Consider the following 19,145-nt stretch of genomic DNA (forward strand, 5'->3'; position numbering starts at 1 on the left):
GCATTGAGTCAAACAGAGCTTGGATGGCGTGTACAGGTACAACTGCCCATGCAGCTTCAACACGGTGCCACAGTTCATCAAGAGTAGTGACTGGCGTATTGTGACGAGCCAGTTGTTCGGCGACCATTGAACAGACGTTTTCAATTGGTGAGAGATCTGGAGAATGAGCTGGTCAGGGCAGCAGTAGAACATTTTCTGTATCCAGAAAGGCCCGTACAGGACCTGCAACATGCGGTCGTGCATTATCCTGCTGAAATGTAGGGTTTTGCTGGGATCGAATTAAGGGTAGAGCCACGCGTCGTAACACATCTGAAATGTAACGTCCACTTTTCAAAGTGCCGTCAATGCGAACAAGAGGTGACCGAGACTTGTAACCAATGGCACCCCATACCATAACGCCGGGTAATACGCCAGTATGGCGATGACGAATACACGCTTCCAATGTGCGTCCACCGCGATGTCACCAAACATGGATGCGACCATCATGATGCTGTAAACAGAACCTGTATTCATCCGAAAAGATGACGTTTTGCCATTCGTGTACCCAGGTTCGTCGTTGGGTACACCATCGCAGCCGTTCCTGTCTGTGATGCAGCGTCAAGGGTAACCGCAGCCATGGTCTCCGAGCTGATAGTCCCTGCTGCTGCTGCTAACGTCGCCGAACTGTTCGTGCAGATGGTTGTTGTCTTGCAAACGTCCGCATCTGTTGACTCAGGGATCGAGACGTGGTTGCACGATCCGTTACAGCCATGCGGATAAGATGCCTGTCATCTCGACTGCTAGTGAAACGAAGCCGTTGGGATCCAGCTCGGTGTTCCGTATTACCCTCCTGAACCCACCGATTCCATATTCTGCTAACAGTCATTGGATCTCGACCAATGCAAGCAGCAATGTCACGATACGATAAACCGCAATCGCAATAGGCTACAATTCGACCTTTATCAAAGTCGGAAACGTGATGGTACGCATTTCTCCTCCTTACACGAGGCATCACGTTTCACCAGGCAACGCCGGTCAACTGCTGTTTGTGTATGAGATATCGGTTGGAAACTTCCCTCATCTCAGCACGTTGTAGGTGTCGCCACCGGCGCCAACCTTGTGTGAATGCTCTGAAAAGCTAATTATTTGCGTATCACAAAATCTTCTTCCTGTCGGTTAAGTTTCGCGTCTGTAGCACTTCATCTTCGTGGTGTAGCAATTTTAATGGCCAGTAGTGTAGTAGCTACACTGTAAGACAAAAGAATGCACCATGAAGGAATTATCTGAATTGGACGGAAATCGGTAAGTGTGAGGTGCGTGTACAGACAAACAAATGATTACAATTTCTGAAAAACTGGATGATTTACTCAAGAGAAAGAGCTACACAAACTGAGCAAGTGAGTAACGAGTTTGCTACCTCCGGCTCTTATGCAAGCAGTTGCGCTGATTGGCATTGATTGATAGTGTTGTTGGACGTCCTCCTGAGGAATATTGTGCCAAATATTGTCCAACTGCGCCTTACATCGTCAAAATCCCGAACCGGTTGGAGAGCTCCAAATGTTTTCAGTTGTGGAGAGATACAGTGACCTTGCTGGCCGAGATAGGATTTGGCAAGCAAGAAGATGAACAGTAGAAACTCTCGCCACGTGTGGGCGGGCATTATTTTGCAAAAATCTAAGCCACGGATGGCTTGCCATGAAGGGCAATAAAACGAAGCATATAACGTCGTCGACGTACCGCTGTGCTGTAAGGGTGTCGCGTATGACAATCAAAGGGGTCCTGCTATGAAAGGAAATGGCACTTCAGACCATCAATCGAGGCTGTCGGACGGTATGGCTGCCGACAGTCAGGCTGGTATCCCACCGCGCCTCCAGACACATCTTCATTGGTCATCGGAGCTCAGTTCGAAGCGGGACTCATCACAGAACATAATTCTACTCCAGTCAATAATATTCCACGCCAGAGATGTGTCTAGAGATGCCCTGGACACCGGTGGGATACTAATCTGCCTGTCGGCCGCCATGCTGCCCAACAACCAGAAGTGATGGTTAGAGGTGCCATTTCTTTTCATAGTAGGACCCCTTTAGTTGTTATCCGCGGTACGCTTACAGCACAGAGGTATCTCGAGAATATTCTACGCCACGTTCTGTTGCCTTTCGTGGCAAGCCATCCTGAGCTTACTCGTACATTTCAGCAAGATAATGTCCGCCCGCACACTGCGAGAGTTTCTCCTGCTTGTCTTCGTGCTTGCCAAACCCTTCGTGGTGCGTCGTTTTCTTTGTCTCGGAGTGTACATTAATTTGTTTAGATCATTGACTTAAGTTCAGTTGAAATGGCTGTAACGGGTAATTGTTTTTTGTGGATCTGAGACTGGCTGTATGAGTGGTGACCAAAATGCATTTTAAATTAAAAAAAAAAAAGAACTTAGCACCAACTTCTATCGATACCTATACAGGCTGAATATTAATAAAACAGACAAAGTACAGGGACGGGCTCCGACTGGGAATGAAGGAAAAAAGGCCCTACGAACATATGTCTGGAAATGCATCGTTGCCATGGTAGATGGTACTGAACAATGAAAGTTTCTCTCACCACGTGCCTTATGTTTCTTGTGTGTTGCAGGCTGTGTGATTGACGCAGCTTACTGCAAGCAGCAGAGTGGATCGGTATTCATGCCATGAACAAGCGCCGGCCGTTGTGGTTCAAATGGCTCTGAGCACTATGGGACTTAACATCTGAGGTCATCAGTCCCCTAGAACTTAGAACTACTTAAACTTTACCAACCTAAGGACATCACATACATCCGTGCCCATGGCAGGATTCGAACCTGTGACCGTAGCGGTCACGCGGTTCCAGACTGAAGCGCCTAGAACCGCTCGGCCATCCCGGCCGGCTAGAGCTTCCGCACATGCTCATGTTACCGCAGGGGAAGATGAACAGCCGAATTGGTTTACACCAAAGTGACGTCATTCAAACGTTCATACGCTGTCGCCCCATAGTGCTCAGAGCCATTTGAACCAGAAACAAGCCGAATAGAGATTGTGTGTGGCCAAGCAGATGGAAACGGTCGAGAGGCATCACAGCTATACCAAAACAAGTACCCTCACAGACACCGATCACATCACACAACATTCCAAGCCCTTTTTAGGCGTTTGTGTGATCATGGGTCCTTTCAGATAGACGAACGTGCAGAGAGGCGGCGGACTGTGCGTACACCAGACTTGGAGGACCGATTCTACAGGATACTGAGACAAACCCCAGTACAAGCTCCAGGCAAGTGGCCTCCCAACATGGTACAAGCTAATGATTATGTGTATCCTGCATGACAACCGCTACTATCTCTGTCACTTGAAATCCCATGGAAGCCATTTCGAGAGCCTGTTGTGGCATGGATTCAATGCAGCTCTGTACTGTGCTCCAGTATTATTTGTTGTTGTTCTACGCACACTGTCCATTTTTCGACGGATGTTCATAGGACTTCTTTTCCTTCATTTACAGTCAGGAATCGATCCTCCTAGTATCTCAGTTTTATTAGTGTTCACTCTGTGGAGTGAAACGACTGTGTCTGAGATCACTAAAACTTGATATAGGAGAAACATAGCTTAAACAACATGTAGGTTAATGAAAAGTCAAAGGCTTTTGATACTTTAAACTTCAAGAGTACCTCAGAGTTCCATTCGTAGTGACGTAACGATAATATACCTAATACATAACTTAGACCTATTTCCACTGGCGTAACAATACCCAGTGTCTGTATCCTTAGAGCACTGTGTTTGTCTTTGTTTACATAAGGGTTAAAGGACGAAGACGTCCGTAAAGTTTCAAAACGTTTCATCACACTAATAGCAAGAAGAGATTTGCAGTACTTAATATGACTGAGATTCAGTTCAGCTGAAGTGCTATTTCACGGTGCGTTTTTTACTTATATTGTCGAAGAGTGAAGTGTTATTATGTAATTGTGCTACTTTAATCGTGCGAACCTTACATGATAACAAATGAAACCTTTGTATCATCCGTCTTATATTAAGGTTAGGGGGTTACCATTTAAATAAACCATAAACTGTTTTTTTAGTGGTCTTTTAAATGCTTCAAAAATAAGGCTGATGATCGAGAAGACAGACCCGTTGCAGAAAACAAGCACTTCAAGAGTGTAAATTTGACTTCATAAACCAAAACTGTGTTTGAGAGAAGTTATGGAAGTACATGAAGACACTAGATGAGAGCTGGAAATTCCTAGGTCCGATGCTACAAAACTTTCAGGACTGGTTTTGAGAGAGCAACTGAAATTTGTCATCAACTGGACATCTCAATATTGGCTCTCCGAGTGGTTAAGATACAAAAGAAAAGATCAAACTACTGGATGTGTGACCGTTGTTTGTAGAACATAAATAAGAGCTGACTGGATTTTCTTCACTGTTTCGATGTCAACCAGTCAAGAACTAGAAGCTTTCAAGGCCTTAATTGAATTCTACATTGAAGGTACGGAATGTGGAGTTGAAGATGTTCTTGCTAAATTACATTTATGGAGAAGGACATCCGTGAAGAAGATTCCAGATCTTCATATGCCATGGAGCACTGCAATTACGCAACAAAGACATGTATCCAAATAGGAATAATCTTCTGAACATATTAACCACATTTCTCTCCGCTTCAAAGAGAATCAGGACAGACCAGCGATGTCCAACAGAACAGGCAAGTTTTGGAGTTTATTACATCACATCACGTCATATAACAATTATTAGATTATCATTTATTAATATTTACAAGCTCTAAAAATAAATCATGTATTGTGCTGTATCATTTGAATTAAGGTGATAATTGTGCTTTATCCTTTCAGAGATGAGTAAATGTACCATATAGCCCTCTTGTCTATTCATCAGCCAGTATCTGTTGAACCACTGGAGGCTGTAGACAACCTCGCGAAGGAAAAGAAACTGGATGTCATTATAAGGAAAATGCTTATTATTTGTTGGCATCTTTGTTTTACTTTTAATTATTTAAAGCCATAATTTATTCATTTATTCATCTGATGAATGTACGTGGTATGGACGTCCTCAGTGCTTCGCAAAATGCTGCTTCTACGTATTTAGTCTCAAATCTTTCAGATACACTAATCTTCAAGCTGACTAATGACTTGCCCCTTTATTCTAACGCGTGGCATGTTTTGCGAAGTGCTTTCTTTGCATATCATTTATGCTCAGAAAGAAAGCATTTTAAGTGGCTTGGGGATTAATATGCAGTCATAGATGATAAATACTCCTGATTTACTTCAAAGCCAATACTCGTAGAAATTTTTCTAGCACAGTGCTTTCATCTCTGTTCATTTGTATATGTTATTGTTGTTGTGGTCCAGTCCTGAGACTGGTTTGATGCAGCTCTCCATGCTACTTTGTCCTGTGCAAGCTTCTTCATCTCCCAGTACCTACTGCAACCTACATCCTTTTGAATCTGCTTAGTGTATTCATCTCTTGGTCTCCCTCTACGATTTTTACCCTCCACCCCGCCCTCCAGTACGAAATTGGTGATCCCATGATGCCTCAGAACATGTCCTAACAACCCATCCCTTCTTCTAGTCAAGTTGTGCCACAAACTCCTCTTCTCCCCAATTATATTCAATACCTCCTCATTACTCATGTGATCTACCCATCTAATCTTCAGCATTCTTCTGTAGCACCACATTTCGAAAGCTTCTGTTCTCTTCTTGTCCGAACTATTTATCGTCCATGTTTCACTTCCATACATGGCTACACTCCATACAAATACTTTCAGAAACGGCTTCCTGACACTTAAATCAATATTCGATGTTAACAAATTTCTCTTCTTCAGAAACGCTTTCCTTGCCATTGCCAGCCTACATTTTATATCCTCTCTACTTCGACCATCATCAGTTATTTTGCTCCCCAAATAGCAAAACTCCTTTACTACTTTAAGTGTCTCATTTCCTAATCTAATTCCCTCAGCATCACCTGACTTAATTCGACTACATTCCATTATCCTCATTTTGCTTTTGTTGATGTTCGTCTTATACCCTCCTTTCAAGACACTGTCCATTCCGTTCAACTGCTCTTCCAAGTCCTTTGCTGTCTCTGACAGAATTACAATGTCATCGGCGAACCTCTAAGTTTTTATTTCTTCTCTATGGATTTTGATACCTACTCCGAAATTTTATTTGATTCCTTTACACCTTGCTCAATATACAGATTGAATAGCATCGGGGAGAGGCTACAACCCTGTCTCACTCCCTTCCCAACCACTGCTTACCTTTCATGTCCCTCGACCATTTTAACTGCCATCTGGTTTCTGTACAAATTGTAAATAGCCTTTCGCTCCCTGTATTTTACCCTTCCACCTTCAGTATTTGAAATAGAGTATTCCAGTCAACATTGTCAAAAGCTTTCTCTAAGTCTACAAATGCTAGAAACGTAGGTTTGCTTTTCCTTAATCTTTCTTATAAGATAAGTCGTAGGGTCAGTATTGCCTCACGTGTTCCAACATTTCTACGGAATCCAAACTGATCTTCCCCGAGCTGTGACTTATTAAACCTAACGGTTGAATTCTGTCACATGGTCGAGCCGTTCTAAACAACCGCCGAACGAAAAGTACACAACGATTGCAGCTTATGGACTGCCACGGGGCCCGTTCAGACGGCGCGGGTTTTCGAGCGTGGTCTTCCCTGCCAAGCGATCAGTAACAAAACGTAGTCTGTCATCTCACCGGCCTTCCGTGGATTGCGTGTACCACGTGCCTCAACCTGCTGAAAAGTTGAACTTACCAACAAGATTGACTGCCGGCGTATTACCTTTGGTCGGTGTCGGCGCCGTTTGGCTTGTATGAAATGAACCTCAAGTGTATTGAACTTTTGGCTCGCCAGGAATGTGTTTCTTGTCCGAGTAGGGGGTTACGGACGTTCTACAAACTTCGCTATTGACATGTTTGAAGGGGACTGCGTTCTTTATTTTGTACAAATATTTTCTATTTATTACTGACTAGCAGGCGTTTCCGTATTAATTTATGCTGACATTTCAATGGCAGTAGTCTTTTTTTTTTTTTTTTTTTTTTTTTTAAGCCTCTCTGTGATGCATGGTAGCCAACCTTATTGTTATTGTTTTGAATATTAAGTATTTTTGGCGGCCCTATTTTGTTTCCTAAAACCTCTGTTGTTGATTATTTGTGAAAAGCTTTATCTGGGTGTAAAATCACAATCTGTGTTAAGCGCCATAGAACTGAGATTCATAAGGTATTTCAGTTGTGTCATTTACAACAAGCTACTGTGAGAATTAAGGCTGACATATTTCTATCTAAGTCATTCTGTTCTGTATTTTCTTTTAATAGTCGTGTTCTGAGATCATTGTAAGCTTCATATTGTACTGTATGGTTAACTCGGATGGGGACTCTTGATTTTGATCTGTCAGTTACGATTTTATGTGATTAGTAAAAATGTTTCCTGAATGTTGTTGCACACCTCTCATCCCAGTGCCACCAAGCGTGCCACCATAGTATCAGAATTTTCAGCTGATGTAACTGCGGTCCAGTTCTAAACTTTGAAACAGCTTATGATAGTTCAGCTGCTGATATTTTGTGACACTGATCTGTATGAACATCTTGTACTTCAACAGAATGGTACCCCATCCCCAGACGACCAAATTATCTACACTCCTGCTTGTCCCTTTATCTCCTTAAAATTCAATGAAATTTTTATTCAAGGCCGTAAGTGATAATTATTATGAATATCTTGAATGTTGCGGATAGGAAAATATGAAGTCTATAGTTATTTATATGTTAACGTCTGTTTTCTTATTGAGAATGACAACTGTTGTATTTCTCCTTGTTGGGGTAAATGTCTTATTTCAAAACGAAAATAATTTTACGAGTTCCTTTTTATAACTTTCCCACTGGCCTTTCCTTTGTCATATCTCGAATTGCTTAGGACATCTTATCCACCATTACTGCCTGAATACCATTACGTTCATTATCAACTCTCTGCGCAATTCTACTCATATGTTGAGCTATACAAACACTAAAAGATGTCTTCAAATGTTTGGACCATCTGTCTTCTTATATGATAAAATGTGACTTCCTGTTTAGTTTTCTTCGTACTCTTTTTGTTTTCACTTATTTCAGCCAACAAATTTTCATGACTACTCAAATGTTTTTGAAGACTTTTCTAAATAATTTTGTTTTATTTAGCAAATTCCATAGTGTTTTTATTATTGTTTGCTTGAAACTCTCATCTTTTCTTTAGCAACTGCCTCATTCTACTTGAGATTTTTTTTGTTTTGCTGTTTGCATAGCTATCTTTGCCAATTAACTGCCATTTTCGTCTGTATCTGAATGAGTTACATTTTCTAAGATGTTAACCTTGTAGCTTGATTTAGTCTTGTTATCTCCCTATTCTTGAATAACTTCTTCTAATCTGCCAACCAAACTTCCTGCCTGATAAGTCAGTTTCTTTCTAGTTTTGTGTTATATTTTTGCTCTACATATTATAAGTCTACCATTACTTTAAAATAGGAAGTGATTTAGGAATGTTACATACTGTAGAATTTATTTGTAATTTGATATAATTGTCAGTTTCATATTTAATTATATACGATTTTTGGCGTTTTTTGCAGCTTAAGAGAAAAGTGCAAACTTCATTGAGTCCTTTTTTCGTATTCTCTTCGTCACAGAGATAAAAAACAGATGACCTTGCTTGTAAATTATTTATACATAATACTACAACAGTCAACCAGCGCCAAGTGGGACAGTTCTTAAACAGAGACACAAGGAGGTTGAATATTTTGTATGTAGTCGAAATATAAAGCAGTAGTTCCAAGATCAGTCTTCGATTATCCTTTCCTGTTTTGTAGTGCATCATAAAACTTCTTAGATCTTCACTTAGGGGCAATTTTCTCTGCTACTGCTGTTCGCTATGCGACCTTGTTGAATGTGCTTGACTCGATCTTTTATGTTAAGTCGTAGCAGGTGCAGCAGATGTTTACGTTAGGTCTTCCGAAAGCAAGCGAAAAGTTTTCGGGGAAAACCTTAGTATAGAATTTCAGTGGCCGATTAAGATGCTTAGTAATAAAACGTCGGTGTATCCTTTTCACAGGTAGCTCAGAATGTAGGTAGTGTATAGTACGGCTGCCATAATGAGTTTCCTTGATAGGGAGTGATGGAATGTAATTTCTAATTTTGACAGTTTCCTCTGGTGGTATAGCATTAACGCTCCTAGATCTCCCAGTTCCATCTTATGGTGTCTGCCTACTAAACACCAATTTGTGAAACTTTTAAGCCTCTCGTCAATTACTACATAAATACTTAGAAAAGCTTTTCTACATACTTCAAATATACTGTCTCCAGCCACGACAAAGTGGCTAAAAGACTTTTTAGCCCTGCCCTCATCCTCATTTCTTGGGTAGCGTCTATGATGAATCCTTACAGGAAAATGGCCTGGTCATCCTTGCATTCCATGGGTCTGTTGTCATTTGCAATAATACTAAAACAGTGATTTCACACTTGTAGTCTTCTCTTGTCACCTTTTTCGGAACTGCTTTACCTCAGTTATTTACATGCTCCTCTCCATGAATTTTAGGTTTCTTTTCAATATTTCTTCGGTATTCTGAAGAATGTTTCACTCTTTTCTTCGCAAAACTATTGGTACAAGCCTCTTCGTCATTTTCACAAGAATACTAACATCAACAATACCAATTTCTTCTACACAGTTGTCACATTATTGTGGAGCCAGTAGCTGAGAAGAAAAACAGCCAGAGTCCTGGACTTTGAGTGTTTCTGCGCCCAGCTCTAATTTCCTACCTCAGTTTGCGTGTAAGGAAGGATGATTTTGTTTTTGCGCACAATCTAGAGGAGCTATCAAAAGTGGACTTAAGTTAAAAGCGTCATGTCTGATCCGAAAATGAGCAGTAAAAGTAGTAAGCGACGAACATTTTTGTCTTTCGTCGTTTTGTAGGACGTGTGAGCGAGAAAAGGTTTCATCAAGGTTAGAAATTATGTGTATTCTCGTTCTCAAATACAGAATGAATAAAATCTGGATATTTGAGCGTCGTGGTCTGTGTTTGTTTTTCACCCCCATCCCTTTGATATTTAGATGGCTCTCGCCGCCACAGCGATTCTTTCCAGACAGTAGGTGATACATTTAACAAGTTTGGTTGAAATTGGTCCAATGGTTTCGGAGGATATGTTAAACATACATACATTTTTATAATGTGTATAACTATCTATTTTCGTGATCTAATGAAATAAAGCCGATATTAGCTTAAGGTTCCCAAAGCTACACTCAAGTTACCTGCGAAATCCTCTGAAAATTCGTCAAAAGTTTTCGAGATTAGCGTGTTCAGCCAGGCAGACAAGAAAATTTTAGCAAAATTTTAAATTACATTTTTTTCCTAATCCGGTTTTGACGATATAAAGCCTATACACCGTCCGAAGCTACGTTGAAGTTGCCAGAGAAAATCTCAACGAAATACGTTTAGTAGTTATGGAGATAGACGTGTTCAAAGTCAGACACACAGACGCAATGGTTTTATGTTTTATCATTAGTATAGATAACAGCTACGAAAGGTTTGTTTTGGCAATGTTTACTCACAAGCATTCTGTTAATTTTTTTCATTTGGAAAACAGAAAGTAGCTTACATTTCTCCTTCCTTTCGTACCCATATTTTCAACTGCAACATCACAAAGAAATGTCTTGGATGCGCTGTTTGTAAAACACACAAGCAACAGACTTTGGCACATCACCCATCGCATGGCTGATAAACTTATCCAGGTTTTGGGAAAGCACGAATTTTGTATGTATAAAGGCTGAAGAACTTTCGAATGACACTGCTGTTTTTACTCGGAAATTATTTAAGAAATCCAAAATGTTTTTATGAGTGTAACCCGTGATTGAAGGATCCGAGTTTAAGGTCTATAGATTCGACGTTCACAATTGCAGAAACACATGGAGCTATACCTCTATGTAGAAACATGTGGTAATAAAGATTTGAAATTGACAGATAACTCGTGAAACTGTACGAGCTTGAGGATTCTTGGAACGTTCGCTCCACAGGAGCTTGCGTTTGTTTGATAAAGACAAACATAATGAGACCAAACTTCACAATCTGACGTCAGCTAAACTAGTTACGGGTATAAAAGTGTCTATCGTCCAAGAGTATCGAATATGAATACAGACGGATTCGTATACATAGTCAGTGCCGAGAGGAAGATTATTTGTTCGATGCGAATTCAGTTTATCAGGGCGCCGAGCGGTTATCGCAAAGGTATTGCGATCTGTTGCTGCCGACAACCCTTCGGATGTACAGCTATCCGGGCTATAAAAATCGAAGAAAGGTTCGTAAAATATTGAATAGGTTCAGTATAGTACATTTTTCAAGCACGAATTTTGTTTGGATGAAACATCAACTCACGGTAAAACAGGAGGATTGCTTCTGTGGCTTATCGAATTTAATGCGCACTGGTAAACAATGTGTCGTGTACATCATTCGAGCATATTTAAATACTATGTCAAATAAGCATTGCAAGGGACGTAACTGAGAATGGGCGATGTATTTTTGGTATCTGCAGCGTATTAGCTGTTGTTTGTCGCTATTCCTAATAATTCGTTATATGATAACTTATAAAATGTCATGTTTCTATCAAAAATTCTAAGCCAACGAAGAATGATTTCAATGCTTTCGAAGTTTACTCGACTCGAATATGCAAGAATGCAACATTGCAGCAGCATGTGTTATCGATATGGCAGCCGTTAATTCGGGATCGAGAGGTCAAGAAAAGTGAAGATCAATGGTGCACTGTGTTTGTAAATAAGCATTGTATTTTATAACAACAGCGGGAAACATGGATACGGCAGGACCGATTACTGCAAGCGAAAATACAAATGAAAAGCAAGGAAGGTACGTGCTATGCGTTTGTTGATAAACAGGTGTTTATTTAAAGACGTAATAGATGTATAATGTATGCTGTGTGTGTTGCATTGACCTGTTTGGTGATATCGATGTCTTACTGCTAGAGGTATATTATAAACTGTTCCGTGATATTTGTACGTTCTCAAATAAAAGGAGTGTGGTTAACGTCATGACAAGTAACCTACAAAGGAGCTCCGCTATGTTGCCATCGAGTTTCGATTACTCAAAAGAAGTTTTAAAAGAGTAAAACATTTTTGACGCAAATCTGAGTCGTATGATTCAGAACTAAACGTGGAATTTCAGTCGTTTCGCAGTACTTTTCTCGGTATAACAATCTTTCCGTACAAGATACCTAGATAGCTTTGCTTGTACCATGTTTTTCAGTCACTTGCTGTTTCGTCTCCACAGTAAGTTCATCAGTCTGTATGAAGGAAGTCATGTGAATTCTGATACAATGAGAACAAAGATTTTCCGATTATTTTGAGTTTGAAAGTAAAATATTTTGTTTTATAAATGTTCTTTCTACAGATAATGTGTGCATTTTCAAAGTGTCTGCATTATTGTTGATATGTCCATGTTAGTAGGGCCTGTTGGAGATTTTTGAAAATGAAATAAGCTTTCAGCTGTCTACTGCTGTTTTTGTACTACGTTTGTAAGCTTTTACTGTATGACAATTATTTATGTGATGTTTGGTGTTCAGACACTGCATATTTAACTATTTTGTTACTAGTTGAAACAAATTTTATGAAGTTCTGTACCTGTTAAAGCATTTGATAGTGTGTTCATAAGACAGCATCAATTCACAGTAGCTGAAGCTTACGAGGTGTCCTAAATGCAGCAAGCATACTTGCAGTGAGTTTTATTTATTTTGTTGACACTACAATCCAACAGAGGAACCTTCTTGGTGGCTACATTATCTCTCTTCTATGCTCATTTGGAGTGTTTGAGCTGACTGTCTCAATTTTCAACTTATTTCCTCATCTATTGTACTTTCCCAGGCGTGAAGCCACCTAGTTTCATATTATTCCCACACACTATCAATTGCGAAAATATAGATAAAATAATCATGATGAATAAATTACCAAACTTCTTTAACATTTTCGTTTTGTTTGCTTATGGAAAAAAAAACAACAACTCAAGCTTAATCTTTGGAAATACTATTGTAGTGCAAGAACTAATATCTGATAATTAGTGTTCTTAAAATAATAGCATAGCTTACAATACATAAAATTATTTGTTCATTCATTGTATTCAGACAGAAAATAGATACAAAACTAATGGAAAATGGTTGATTGAGCACCATAAAATGGGGTGACTTTGGTAACTTTTTTCCAATTTTTTTTAATGGATGAAGAAAGTGAAACCTAAGTAAAGAAAGTAAAACTAAGAAAATAAAACCTAAAAAGAAAGTAAAAAAAAAAATTCCTTGATGCCTACTGATTGCTTCATGTTAGTTGAAAATTTTCAAAACATCATCTCATGCCCCCCCCCCCCCCCCCCACACACACACACACACAGAAATCAAAGAGCCTATAAACTGTTACATACTTAGAGATGAGATTGATACCACTTTTGAAACTGTGGAGAAGCATAGGCTGTAAAACACTGTATCAATTTCAACCCATTCTGTAATCTGCTTGTTACTTTAGGAGCTACATTGTATTATATATTTCATATTTTATGGAGTGAGATTGATAACAAAAACATTTTCACAGTAAAATGCAGACTATATATTTCTGTACAAAACAAGGTTCTATTAACACAAAGTTAGACCTATAATGCAGAATATCTCAATAATTGATTTTCAATTAAGTACAAAATTAAATTAGTCATGTACCAAATTACTCACATTTCAGTTATATAGACAAATCTTATGGTTTTTTACATCAACTTTACCTTTGAACCAATACCAAATCCTATTTCCTGCACTTTCAGAGCCTTTGGTTCTGGTAAAGTTGCTAATATATAAAAAAAAGTCAACAAGGAATATCATCATTACCTCTTTAAATACAGCCTTAGAAGAGTCTATAGACTTTAATCCTAACACTTAATAATCATTTCCCTTCTTTTCTTGAATAATTACTGCATCTCAGAAGTTACAGACTTCCTCACACCAGACAACACTTTAACGAGTTCTTATTTCCCAACATCCGATTCGTTAGCAGTTGCCTAAACATCTGAATTCATATCTGCACGCAGGTCTTCATCATCTGCCGAAGCAGTTTGGAGCTGCGACACTTACTCCAGATATGACGTGTAATCTTCAATTTTTCTGTTGCAGTTTGTCTATTTGACCTTAACATTGCAGCTTTAAGAAATCGACAAGTGAACCATTCACATTATTTACACTGGGGGAAGTCCAGGCAGCTTTTGTGGAACCTTATCGGAGTGAAACGGAAATATTCCAGATGCCTTAAGGTCATTGACAATATCCTTCTTGAGTAATTTGATATCATCGTTCATCATTTTCGGTGCAGAAGATAACAAAGATGGAAGTTCAGGCATGAGGATACCACAAAGTTTTTGTTAAAATTTTCCTCCAGGCGATCTTCATTGGACTAAAGAATGAAATGTCCACTGGGTGGCACAAATGTGTTGAATTTGGCGGCAAACTCTCAAGAGCAATATCATTTTCCTCACACCGTGTGATCACTTCAATAGTAAAATGACTGGCCAAATTGTCTCCCATAAGAACTTTCCTGCTATTCAGTCTTTTTGCACGAGGAAGAAAAACCTGCATGAATCAATCCACGAACATGACTGAATCAACCCAACCATGGCTAGTTTTGTTAACTCTCAATCCACCTGAACAGCAAGGTGTGTCACAACATGGTTCTCCTCTGAGACCATCCTCTGTCCAAGTGTCCTCTGTATATTCACTCTAGTAGATAATGTAAGGGGGCAGGAGGCTACCAGAAGCATTTCCACACACCATTATATCAATGGTGATTTCGAGTGATTCATCACAAACTCTGGGAGATTCCATGGTGACCCATTTTGCATTTTGAAATCAGTGTTTTATTATGTTAAATGAGTAATTATGGAAACTATGTATTTCGCTTATCAGCTGTAGAGCCTTTTTTGATTTTGGTAATTTTAGAGCTGTTTCCTTCTATCTTCCAAACATACCATAATAAATTCACAATTTCTAGCTCTCCAATTTTATAGGCTTTGTTGAAACCTCTACCATTTTGACATGTGTTACATTCATTCTCCAATCAAAGCTCAGTTCGTAACTGGCATATGATGGTTGATTCAAATATATTGCTGTTAGCTGGAATATTATCATGCTTCTTATGAAGGCTGCTGATAGCGTTTATGAAATTTTCATGATGTTTTACAAAATACTTTATGAGCTAATTTGCTGCTTAATTGGACATTTGGTGGGCATACTTGTGCAAACTTAGATTTCCCAATTTGAGCTTCAGGGTGTTCCTGTTTGAATGCGTCTTATGTTTCCATGATGGACATGACTAAGTGACGAATATGAATTCTCTCTTTCTCATTATTTTCTGTAATAACTATTGTGTCCTTCCTGCCCGATGACTGTTGTCATGGCAGTGGAAACTTGTTACCAAATCTCTAGTTTCAGAACAAAGACCTCTATTTTGTGGATTACTCCCATGACTTGGTCTTTCAGAGTTTCCACCTGATGAATTTCCACACAAGTCACTGAACAATTTACGAACAACTATGACTTTGAATTTCTGCAGGAGTGCCGCACCTATGTTGGCCATATGAGGCTTTGCATTGCCGTGGAGCAGAATGACCCCACGGGTGAGATTGCCTGATTTTTATTTTATCGCTCGGCGAAGGGTGGTCAAGGTTTGTGAGTAGCTCTGGGCCTTCACTGTTGTCCTGTGCTGCAGGAAGTGTATCAGAATGGGGTCAAAGAAGAACAAGAGCGTAGAGGCAAGCGATTCACCTTGGACGATGACATCCAGCTGTACATGCGGTACTGGTTAATGTCGCAGCCTGGGGAGTTTTATGAGGCAGCGATTCACTGCCTTATGTCACAGTGGGGCAAGTGTCTCAACAGCCAGGGTCAATGCTTCTAACATACAAGTGCTGGTTTCCGTAAGTTTTGAATACCCTTTATAGTTACGCATTCACACAAGAAGTAAATTATTGAACATGATAAAGTTAGCTCTTAACATCTCTCATGATATAAAAACTTAATTACATGGAAGTGACTCGCATTACATGAAAGTTCACACTGTTGTATTATATTATTTATCCTAACATATAATTTATCTACTTGTCCGCCTCCGTAGTGCAGTGGTAGCGTTACCGCCTACCACGCAAGGGGGCACGGGTTCGATTCCCAGCGGGGGACTGGGTGTTGTGTGTCCTTCATCATCATTGACACGTAAGTTACCGAAGTGGCGTCGACTGAAAAGACTTGCAACATGGCGGCCGAACCCCGAAGGGAATGTTCCGGCTGGAAATGCTATACGATCATTTCATTTATACTCTTTATGCAGTGCATTAGGGTATGTAACTGTAAAACAAATAATGATATGCTGATTATTACCTGCCCAATTAGTTGAAATGAAGGAACAAAATCTACAATAATTCACACGGTAATCATACGAAAAACATATGGCCTCATAGAAAGGCTACAAATTATGGAGGGAAAGCAATAATGGGCACAACCCGTTGTTACCATACAGTCCAGCCTTTTCAGACAATATATAAAAAGTACCAAATTTTCAACTTTTAAAAATTATAAGTGTGTCCTGCATTACATGGACCATCCCCTCTGGATATTTTGTATTTCAACAATACAGTAGTTCCTTTTTTCCAGGGCCATATAACATGTTAGTCTCATTGTAAATGAAGACATTGCATTGCTGAATACCAACAATTGTGGTTTTTAAATTTGTGAAATATTCCTTCTCTGGCTTTTCAGATAGCTCAGTCCTCTTTTTTGTAATACAGGACCTCACTCTCTGACCCAGTGCACCTTTGTTGCGTTTCAGGAAGGAGTAGGCCCAATCAACATTAAGCATGTTAGTGACAAATTGAACAATGTTCCTACCTTCTCTGTCCGGATAACTTTTAACAAATAGACTTATAGCTAAGGGAGTATGTGGGTAACCCCAGTCACTGCAGGTTGTAACTGCTTTGATAATTTCGGTTCCTTGAGCAGAAGTTAAAGCAGCTTGCCCACCAGTAGAGCAGCCGTGCTTCCCATGATATTATGGAGTGTTCCAAAAGAAATATTGAATTCTTTAGATGCCTTGTTTAGTGACTTTTATCCTCTACTACTTGTGACAGTGCCTGATTCAATATATCTTCAGTATAATTTCTGTTTGTTCTTCAGCCAGCCTTTTTCCTATAATCTCATCCCATCTGGGACTGAACACTGAAATCAAAGTAACACAGAGGAATAGAAATAGGGTAACTTAAAGAGTATCTAACATTACTTTTACCTGTTCTATAAAACTACGATATGAAGGATTGAAAAAATGGATGAAAAATAGAGTTAAATATCAGTCAAGGGATATCAATCTCACCCCATGGTAAAGTTACGCAATTCAGATGGCGATTTTCAGTAATACCAACAGCAAAAGATAAATTTCCTGGTATTGGCCATGGATTAAAATGTGTTGAAGGATGGTGGTTATCAATCACACCCCTTGAAATCAATTTCACTCTATTTTATGGTACTAAGGAAAATATTGAACCTACCAATACCACCCATCTCCTTTGACCATGCCATCATCAAAACAGCAGACATAAACCACTAATTGAAGCCTGATACATATAAAATATGCACCATTACAAGAACTATAGTTAACTTCATGACCACATTTGTTTGCTATGACAGCTCACATTGTACCAATACCACCCATCTCCTTTGACCATGCCATCATCAAAACAGCAGACATAAACTACTAATTGAAGCCTGATACATATAAAATATGCACCATTACAAGAACTATAGTTAACTTCATGACCACATTTGTTTGCTATGACAGCTCACATTGTACCTTTCACCCTAATGTAAACCTCTAGTTATACTACAGATCAGTACACCACTCAACTAAGATTTCATATTCATGTTCATTGGCTTCACCAACTCACAAACATATCTAAAAACTCACATGTTGCTGCAGATCTGTTTGTGACCACAACCTACAGACCAAAAAATGACATAGAAGTGAAATACATATTGCTGGTCTTCTATTCTACATCAGTATGTCGTCTGCCAGTCCATTGCTACATGATTAGACAAGGCAGCATTCAGTATTGATGTTGTCTTGGTCTTCAGTCCGAAGACTGGTTTGTGATCCAACTCTCCATGCTGCTCTGCCCTGTGCAAGCCTTTTTGTCTTTGAGTACTGCTCCAACCTATATCTATTTGAACCTGCTTAGTGTATTTGTCTCCTGGTCAATGTATCCAATTTTTACCTCCCCACTCCCCGCACACACTTCCCTCCAATAATGAATTAATAATTCCTGGATGTCTCAGAATGTATCCTATGCCACTCCCTTCTTTTAGTCAAATTATGCCACAGATTTCTTGTCTCCCTGATTCTATTTGGCACTTACTCTTTGGTTATGCAGTCTGCTGATCTAGTCTTCAGCATTCTTCTGTAGCATCACATTTCTATTCCCTTCTTGTCCGAACTGCTTATCATCCTTGTTTCACTTCGGTACAAGGCTAGCTTTCCCTACTTTGCTTAAGACTGATTTTCGACCTGAGTTCTTGATATTCATACAAAAGGTCTCTCCAATTTTCCTAAGCCGATATTTATCTTCCCCCTAGTTATACAAGCATCTGTAGACTTACATTTGTCTCCTAGCCATTCCAGCTTTAGCCATTTTGCACTTTTTGAGAAACTCTTTTTTTTAGACTTTTGTATTCCCTTTCACCTGCTTCATTTGCTGCATTTTTACATTTTCTCCTTTTTGATCCCCTACTGCCTTCACTGTTACCTCTGTAAAAGCTACCCATTCATCTTTTAGTGTATTCCTTTCCTCTGTTTCAGTCATTTGTTGCCTAATGCTTCCTTTCAAACACTCGATAACCTCTGTGTATTTCAACTTATCGAGGTCCCAGTTCACAAATTTTGTACCATTTTGCAGTTTATTCAGTTTTAATCTATAGTTCATATGTAGTAAAATATGGTCTGAATCCACATCTGCCTCTGGAAATGTTGTGCAGTTTAAAATCTGGTTCCAAAACCTCTGTCTTACCATTATATAATCAGTCTGAAACCTTCCAGTGCCTCCAGTTCTCTTTTACATATGCGG

General features: G+C 39.4%; 1 protein-coding gene across 5 annotated transcripts in view; it reads left to right on the forward strand.

The window, feature by feature from the left end:
- Positions 1–11,177: 11,177 nt before the first annotated feature.
- Positions 11,178–19,145, forward strand: part of LOC126456985 (ring canal kelch homolog) — a 140,944-nt gene continuing 132,976 nt past the window's right edge. The window contains exon 1 of one of the 5 annotated variants that reach the window (XM_050092941.1): positions 11,178–11,307. In XM_050092941.1, the coding sequence (XP_049948898.1) occupies positions 11,195–11,307 (113 nt within the window). In that variant the 5' untranslated portion in view covers positions 11,178–11,194. Of the gene's footprint in view, positions 11,308–11,614; positions 11,871–12,032; positions 12,208–19,145 lie in introns of those variants that run through there. The other 4 variants (XM_050092942.1, XM_050092944.1, XM_050092946.1 and 1 more) reach the window with 4 other exon arrangements.

Source organism: Schistocerca serialis, chromosome 2, assembly GCF_023864345.2.
Source record: "Schistocerca serialis cubense isolate TAMUIC-IGC-003099 chromosome 2, iqSchSeri2.2, whole genome shotgun sequence".
In the NCBI taxonomy this organism is placed as follows: Eukaryota; Metazoa; Arthropoda; class Insecta; order Orthoptera; family Acrididae; genus Schistocerca; species Schistocerca serialis.